The sequence below is a fragment of the Ictalurus furcatus genome, chromosome 1, assembly GCF_023375685.1.
Source record: "Ictalurus furcatus strain D&B chromosome 1, Billie_1.0, whole genome shotgun sequence".
In the NCBI taxonomy this organism is placed as follows: Eukaryota; Metazoa; Chordata; class Actinopteri; order Siluriformes; family Ictaluridae; genus Ictalurus; species Ictalurus furcatus.
The window spans coordinates 12951278-12960765 of record NC_071255.1 but is presented as its reverse complement, the minus strand read 5'-3'; the positions used below and the strand labels follow the sequence as shown (position 1 = coordinate 12960765).

General features: G+C 38.8%; 1 protein-coding gene across 1 annotated transcript in view; it reads left to right on the top strand.

The window, feature by feature from the left end:
• The first annotated feature begins 334 nt into the window (after window positions 1-334).
• The window catches only part of itga10 (integrin, alpha 10), a 40786-nt gene continuing 31632 nt past the window's right edge, over window positions 335-9488 (top strand). The window contains exons 1-2 of the mRNA XM_053626746.1: window positions 335-791; window positions 1047-1274. Of these exons, the coding sequence (XP_053482721.1) occupies window positions 1223-1274 (52 nt within the window). The 5' untranslated portion in view covers window positions 335-791; window positions 1047-1222. The remainder of the gene's footprint in view (window positions 792-1046; window positions 1275-9488) is intronic.

Here is a 9488-nt window from a genome sequence, read left to right as displayed (position 1 = left end):
TAATACAAAAAAAACAACAACAATATTTAAATAGATAGATAGATAGATAGATAGATAGAGTGCCAACAGTTGTGGAGTTGGAATTGGAAGTGTCCTATTCTAGACATTTTAACTCAGTTAATCATAAATTATCTAAATACCGTTTACAATGATGACCCACCCCCAAGCACCAAGTTAAGATGCATGTAAGGTTTGAAGAAAAAAAAATCCTAAAAACAAGTACACCTTCTATAGCAACAGGGAGGGATATAATATAGTATAGGGCACACACACACACACAGAGAGAGAGAGAACTGTGGTTGGTTGGTTTGGGGTTTGAAACGTGGAGCTCAGTTGTTGACGCAGGGAAGGTTTTACAGTATAAAGCGCTCTTTCAGTGTGCCTGTGTGCGCTCTGGAGAGAACCACACAGCTCGAGAGGGAACCAAAGTAACGTCGTAAACAACCATAGGACTAAACTAGCATCAGTGAGAGTAATGACTGCAATTCACATCAAAACTGTTTTCTAAGATAACGCAGTAGCTCACTAAGTGTAAGCTGCGTGCACTGTTTACTGACAGCAACCGCAGAGTCTGGACTTAACGTCAGTGGTGTGTGAGTTCGTGTGCGCGCGCTCGTGCGTTAGGAAGCCACTGTCCGTGCTGCTGTTTTAATGGGACCTACATAAAGGCTCTGTTCACTCTGTTCAACAGGTGCTTAATGAGAGTTTGGAAATCTATCCGTGCGCAAACCTGAATTTCGGATTAATGCTGCTCTTCAAGCAACTTCAGATTCGTATGTGTCACAGACAAGGTAAGAAGTATGAGTTACACATTACTTGAGCTATAAGACAGATTTAATAGTCTAAGCTTTGTTAGCTTTAGCTTGCCTAACTGACACCATGCATAACATTTCTAATAACCAGTTAACTTCTACAGTATGGTAGGACTCTTGTGGGGAACTGTATTTAAGTAGCCCTGAGAGAATTTAATTAATGCTTGTATGTAACTCTTAGAGTGCTGAATAAATCTTTACTGAATTAACTCCAGGTGCTTTGGACATTTACAGTGTACATTTAGGAAGCACTGCAGATGTTAGTCCATCACTGAAAACTGAGGCGCGCGCGCTGACATGGCCACGCGCGAGACATAGGCTAGTGCAGCGGTTTCCAGTTGATCAAGAAGAGAAAGAGAGACACGAAAACAGCTTAAAGACTTTCACCTCATTTGGAGAGGGGGACAAAAATGAAGATTCGCGAGTACCTGCTATTACTAAAAATCACCGTTCTACTAAAAGGTGAGTATCCTCATATGCACCTATAGTTGGACATAATTTACAAACCATTCATGTTGTTGGATCTCAACCGTTATAACCATTATAACCGCTAATAATGTCTTATTTTGGGAGAAAGGGCTTGAAATGAATGTGTCCGAGTTTTGTTTTTCGGCTTGTTTATTCCTGGAGCTATATTATAGCTATTTGAGAACAATTCTTTTTGAACGACTATTTGGGTAAATCGGATGAATCAATAATTCACAAACACGATTTCCCCCCATTTACTCACTATTATAGGCCTACTATATAGTATTATCAGCAAATGAACCCCAATGTGAATTTTTAAATGTGGTCTGTACTGTATGGAAATAGTGGCGAGGCCTGACATTTTAAAGTGAGTGGACCTTGGTGAAATAGGGTGGACCTCAAAGCCTACTCTCAAATTACATCATGTAGGCCTACAATATGGGATAAAAATAATTTGACAATTAAGGTTAGTTAAATGTGATTTTTATTGTTAGCCAACAGTTTCATGAACACAACAAAATCCATGCATTAATAATAATAAAAAAAACAATGAAGAGAATAACAACAGAACAATAAATGAAGATAAATAATTGATGTGTGTGTTGGGGAAAATCTGCACAAAATCTGTGGCAGCAGCGGACTAACATCTGGATCCTGTCAGACATGTTGCTGAGAGAGAGAGAGAGATTATTGTTGTAGTAATCTGAAGTATCATGCCTAATAAATTATGCAGGCTGCATGCCACATCATACAGGTAAACATGAATACGCAGAGCCAGCACATTATCTTTTGAATTTAAAAAAAACACCACCAGCAGCATCCACTGAAGATCCCAAAACTGACTTTTAAAATGACACAAACTAATACGATATATATTTATAGCAAATTTCTAACACAAATAAACACTCAAATTATGGAATAAAATCCATTTACTTACCAATTTGACTATTTTTGGAGCCCAAACAAATTATCTTATAGAATAGGATGTAGACGTCTTGGCTTTGCATTGTAAATCACAGCTGGTTCATTGAGTGTGAGTTGCTTTTCTGGAGCATGGGCCTGGGTTGAGATGAGGCGCTGGTGGACGGGAAAGATGACGTTGTGGGCTGTTGGTCATCAGTTGACGTGTCTGTACTGTCGGCATCATTGAGTGTAGTTTCAGGCTCTATTATTGCTTTTTTAAAATATTTAATCAAAGATATCTGTTTCGATATGCTTGCCTCTTGCGTGTTGAATATTAGTTTATTTCACTAGCAAATGTAAACTCATCTTCCCCTCCCCCAGCAATCCATGATTGGCTGAAACTGTACTAATAGCCTATCAATTGGCTGTCGCAGTTAGGCTATTTACATCAAAGACATGTTTTCACACTAAAATAATTATTTCTTTCTGAAACTTGATACGTGTATTTGAGCGTGTATTTGAGTGATTATTATTGTCATGTATGTGTTATTTTTTTCTCCTTTCCCACAAACATTTAATGTGTCTCATTTGATTGGGTGGACCAGCCGTCAATCTGAGTGGGCTAGTGCCACCCTGGCCCTTATGTAGCCTCACCACTGGTTTACACTAATTCTGGATGTTGCTCTGACTGGTGATTCAGATGATTCAAAACTCTCAAAGGTCCATTTTAGAGGGGAGTTCAAAAGAATCAAATCAGTAAAGTTAACCGCAATGCTATTCACTCTTAAAACGTAAACAGAACTATCACCTAAGCTTCGCATGACCCAGGATAAAGATTCTTCTGGGATCTAGACTTTCTCTGATTTACATTTACCTGATGTTTTTTTATGCACTGGCTTAGTGGTTAGAATGTTTGCCTCGCACCTCCAGGTTTGGGGGTTCAAATCCCACCTCCACTCTGTGTGTGTGCTTAGTTTGCATGTTCTCCTAGTGCTTTGGAGGTTTTCTCTGGGTACTTCAGTTTCCTCCTGAGTCCAAAGACGTGTTGGTGGCTGAATGGCATTTCCAAATTGTGTGAGTGTGTGTGCGATTGTGCTCTGCGATGGGTTGGCACCCCCATCTCGGGTGCCCTGAGTTCCCTGGGATAGGTTCCAGGCTTCCCTGTAACCCTGTGTAGGATAAGCGGTGTGGAAAATGGATGGATGGTGAGATGACAGTGGAGTATCCGAGAGATTTTGCACCTGGTACTCAGTGTAGTCATATTGATTGGCAGAGTAAGTTTTTTGTATTCTCATAATCCTTGTAAAAATTTTGGAAAAAATATTTTTTTTAAAAACTGCAGCAGATTCCTGAATTGCTTGTGCAGTTCCTGAACCCTGACTTACTAAATAGTTTGTCAGTACACCACTGATGTCATTACTACTTAGGCATACTTAGTGTGCTTTATGTGGCTTGGGCCACAGCCTTGAATTCTTCTTTGAATGTGTACTGACCCATAGGCATGAGATTAAGCTGCTCATTAGAGAGCAGCACAGTACAACTCACGTTACAAAACCACAAGTATCCTTCAATAGTGTTCCAAAATCTTATATGTAGCAGCTTTAACATAAATAATGCAAATGCCTTTTCTGAGTATTTGATTGTACATAAAGAAATAAACTTAACTTAATTTCTCAAACATTTTCTGAATATTCTGAAATAGACTAGTGGCTATGTTTCACATTAAGACCCCAAACCACACCTATTTGATAATAAGCTCTTGGCCCCGGAGTGGCCAGCATGCTTTGCTATTTCTGTGGTGACTGCTTTGTTTTTCACTAGTGGTAACACCAGTTCAGTCTGTCTCTGTTTCCCATTCAGGTTTAATGGCCTTAAATCTAGCATAACATTGCCACGTTGGTCAGGAATCCAGCGAAGGTGGCCTTTGTTAGAATTCAAAAGTGAGACTCAAGATTAGGTGTATTTGCAAGTTTTTAATGACAGGGCTAAGGCTACTTAATGGTCTATGTATATCAGAGAAACACATGCTTATCTTTCAAATGCTACTCATGCATGCTTTTCTGTGGATGCCCAGGCAAGGCTGTATTGTATAAAATACTAAGATATCTTTATATCTTTCACACTGCAGGGCATTTGTATGGTCAATAAGTTTGGACAATTAAATATAAAGCACCAACTTTGAACTATGAAGTGTGTAATAGTTTACAGTAATGTTTAACAGCTCATAGGTAAATAACAGTCCCCTACAGTCCCCTCTGAAACTATTGGAACAGCAAGGACAATTCATTTGGTTTTGCAAAAAACTAGACATTTGGGTTTCAGATCAAAAGATGAATATGATAAGAGTTTAGAATTTCAGCTTTTATTTCCTGGTATTTATATGTCGATGTGTTAAAGAGCTAGATCATAGCACATTTTGTATCAGACCACACAATTTGTGGGCAAGCAAAAATATTGGAACATGTCACTGACATGTGTTTTTTGTTACCCAGGTGTGTCCTGTTAGGTTGATTGTTTAAACAATAAGTAGCTCTGAACATCTACTCATGGTTTTAGTCTGTCGTTCCACATGTGTAGACTGCATTTGTTGTTAAAAAGGATACACCAACAAGAAGATCAGAGAGCTGTCTATTGGAAAAAAGCAAAACATTTTGAATCTGAGAAAAGAGGTAAAATCAATCGAGGCATTGCACAAACATGGGGCATAACAAATATCGCATTTTGGAATGCCCTGAAAAAGAAAGAAACCACTGGTGTACTGAGCAAAAGACACAGAATTGGGTCGGCCAAGGAAAACAACAACAGCTGATGACAGAAACATTGTGAGAGCTGTGAAGACAAACCCAAAAACAACAGTCAGTGATATCATGAAGAACCTGCACAGGGCAGGGGTGAATGTATCACAATCCACCGTTCAAAGAAGACTTCAAGATCAGAAATATAGTGGGCATACCACAAGATGCAAACCACTCATCAGCAGGAAGAACTGTAAAGCCAAATTGAAATTCACAAAGAAATACAGAGGAAAGTTTTGGAACTAAGGTGAACCTCTACCAAAGTGATGGAAAGGCCAAAGTGTGGAGAAAGAAAGGATCTGCTCAAGATCCAAAACATACAAGCTCATCTGTGAAACATGGTGGAGGTAGTGTCATGGCTTGGGCTTGCATGGTTGCATCTGGAAAAGGATCACTAATCATTATCGATGATGTAACTCATGATGGTAGCAGCAGAATGAATTCAGAAGTTTACAGGGACATTTTGTCTGCCAACTTACATGCATCCAAATTAATCAGGACTAACTTCATCATGCAGCAAGACAATGATCCAAAACACACTGCCATGTCATTGAGCAGCATTTCACCTCCTGCTGTTCCAATAGTTTGAGAGGGGACTGTATATTAACACCTAAGTCACCACTAATGAATACTATGTACGTAATAAATAATAATAAAGGATTTGGTTGGTGGTTCATTATGAACTGAGCAATAATTAGAGTCTAATATATCTACTGGAGTAGTAATATCTAACTACTGATTAATTACTTCTCAGTAAAAATCACATCAGATGCTCCTCAAATGCTGTCTTACCTATTGAAGAACTGATAGGTAATGCAAAGTAGCATACTCCAATACTTCAGTACGTACAACATAAATGTTGTTTTTTTTTTTAAATTCTTTATTTATTATAAGTATAAACATAAAAAGGCATGCTCAGTGGAAGCAGAGGTCAACACACTCCATATTCAACACTGTGGCTTTTAGCTGTCTTTGAAACTTTATACTGTATGTAGCACTATGAGCCAAGTTGCATATTAGCCTTCAAATGAGACTCATAGGAGTAGAAATGTCTTACCTCCCATCATTCTTTTCTGTAGGTGTGTGTCAGTTTTCCTTTTGAATAATAAAAATCATAAATATATGACTCACAAATTTTACTTCTGTAGTCTTTGAGATATATTTTCAAATATTATGTAATGATCTAAGTTATTTGTATGTGTTAGACTATCAGTGCATTTACATGGACAACAATAATCCGATATTAACCCGATTAAGACAATACTCTGATTAAGAAACTACCATGTAAACAACAATTATTGATTACCTTAATCCGACTAAAGTCATACTCAAAGTAAACACAAGTGGAATTAAAGTATAAGTATTCCAGCACTGTTGCGAGGTGAATTAAATTACATACGGATTCAATCTTAATATCTTTAATTGTCGCTGTAAAGCCACATCTGAATATTTTATTATATGCACATGACAGCAGCTGACCAGTGTTTATATAGCTACCGTACTGTGTCAAGTGATATACATGCATAAAGCCCAGCTCTCGTGGATTTGGGTATTGTGTGTGTGTGTGTGTGTGTGTGTGTGTGTGTGTGTGTGTATTGTGAGTCATGTATGGTATTATTAATGGATTCTACAGAACTTTACCTGTAGAAACTTGTGATGAACAAGTTTAGCTATGTTATGCTGTAACTATGTAGCTATGATGAAGAACACAGGTGCGGGTTCAGGGAATACCCCCCTCCCCCCTCATTCATTCTTTCAACCCACACCTCTCATGAGGACTGGTAGGATGTGAATAAATCATCATCAGCAAGAACATACCCAGAAAACAGGCTGAAGAGAAAAGATCTGTGAGAAAAAGCCTCTGAAGTGAATTAGAAAGGAAACTAGGTGTAATAAACTTAAATCTTAAATATAGTGAGAGAGAGAGAGAGAGAGAGAGAGAGAGAGAGGACAAAGGAGGAACACTGATATGAAAGTAATAAGTGAGTCATGTCTCTATCAGCATAATCATTGGTATAGCTCTTTTATCCTTGCATTTCAGCATAGCAATGAGTGATGACTAAATAGCAACATGACATGGCTTACGTGGTGATGTACTGATCATTAATCCATACATAATGTAATAATGTGTTGATGAGCATCTGCTGCTGATTTAACCCTGTGGAGAGGTTTAGAGGGAAGCCATAGAGAGAAAAAGAGAGAAAAAATAGTTTCTGCCAAGATGCAGGAGAAGAGAAAAGTGGATTGCATTACAGAATGTCACAAAAAAGTAAAAAACACTTTTTTGTCCAACAGTCCAACCCCCACTTTGGCCACTATTGCTAAGTAAGTGTACAGTACGTGTTCCATACGGTTTTGTATTTGCAACTGAGTTTTCTATTTGTGGACGCATAAATTGTGACATAATTCAAATGAAAATGCAAATTGTGTATTGCCATTTGTATTTTCATTTACACGGACGTACAATGTCTGGCAAATTTCAAATGGAAAAGCAAAGTCCATTTGCAATTGTATTTCCCATACCCTGTCATATTGAAATAGGAAAAAGTAATTACCCTGTTTACTATGACCTGCCAAAATTCAAATGGAATCACAATTCCCTTTGTATTTGCATTTCCAATGCCTTGCACAGAAACCTGTCCGTCAGTACTGGGGGTGGGAGTATACTACTGCGCATGTTTTTATTTGTAAGTGATTTCCATAGGTCTGTTTGCTAATGTAGTTTGCAACATTTAAGCCAATGAAGCATTTTCTAATTTAACCAAATGAAATGGACAGAGGGAAAGAGATAAACTGTAAAGTATTACTCCATCACATAAGAGTGCTTCATATTCCAGAGGTAGATATTATTCTGCAGTAATATGTCCCGTGTGGAACAGAGTGTAAGGTCAGTTTACTCTGGAACCACTGGACTGTACGTTAATATTCAGAGTGACATCACAGCTGTGTTTGAATGTGGTCTCTGCAGTTATGCATTGGCATGGTTAAGCATTTTTATGTAAAAGAGGAAAAATTCAAAGCTTATATGTTAATCTACATACTTTCTGGCCTGTATTTGTTTTGAACTGAGATGTATACTTTTTTCACAAAGCTCACCTCTCACAGTAATTTTGTATATTAGTTATAATGAAGAGATATTTAAAGGTGCAGTTGGCAGTTTTTAAAGTGGTTATGAGATGAGAGATGAGATTCAACTTTATTTTCATTATGCACTGTACAAGTACATAGACAGTGAAATGAAGTTAGCCTCTGACCAGAAATGCAAATAACAATTAATATGACAAGTATTTACAGTAGAAGTAAGGTGCACAATTATGGACTGCAGTGGCAGTTGTAAACTGTAACAGTTACGCAGAAAAGTGCAATAGTAATAAATAGTCCTTGTGCAAATAGTGTAAATATACTATATATAAATATAGTCTCTGTGCAAATAGAGCAAGTGGTTGTTGTTGTTTCTTTTATTATTGGGTGGGTTAGCACATTAAGTATAGAGTTCAGAAGGGTGACAGCAGAGGGAAGGAAGCTATTCCAGAGCCTGCTGGTGTGACAGTACAGGCTCTTATAGCGCCACCCCTGAGGGGAGGAGGGTAAACAGTCCATGATTGGGATAATGCCTCTCACCCTCTGCAGGCAGTGTTTATTGTGGATTTCTATCATTTTTGGAAGCTGGACCCTGATAATATGTTGAGCAGTTTTCACCACTTGCTGGAGAGCCATCTTGTCGGTGAATGAGCAGTTCCCGCAGCTGGTCAGAATGCCCTCAATGGTACAGCGATAAAAGTTCAACAGTATCTGTGGAGATTGGTGAGCCTTTCTCAGTCCACTCAGGAAATAAAAGTGCTGTTGTGCCTTCTTGACCATGGCAGTGGAGTTAACGCTCCAGGTCAGATCATCGGAGATGTGTACTCCCAAGAACTTGAAGCTAGTCACGTGTTCCACCTCTTCTCCATTTATGTGAATACAGGTGTGTGCATGACTCTTCGTGTTCTGTCGGAAATCCACAATAAATTCCTTGTTTTTTTGGTTATTGAGGGCCAGGTTGTTATTGGCGTACGACTACGCCAGGTGCTGGATCTGGTCCTTGTAGGCCTTTTCATCATTATTGCTGATAAGGCCAGCCACTGTGGTGTCATCCACAAATTTGATTATGGTGGTAGAACCATAAGCAGGAACGCAGTTGTGGGTGCACAGGTAGGGAGTAGGGGAAAGGGCTGAGCACACGGCCCTGTGGAACACCAGTGCACAGAGTGAGAGAGGGCCAGGGGTATGGTTAGTGCTTAGCTTTGGCTCATGGTTAGGTTTAGTGAGGACCAGAGACCAAAGGTTAAACCTTGGTTTTTAGGAGGTGATGCAAGAAGTTGATTGCGGATGTGTGTGCAATTGAGAGAGTGTGTGCATGCATGTGGAGAGATCTGTTCTGCTGTTGGAGCCATCCACCACCACACTGCATAAATGTTTACAGTTGTCATGACAATGCTTTTTGACAGGGAACAAGAAAAATATAGGGTCC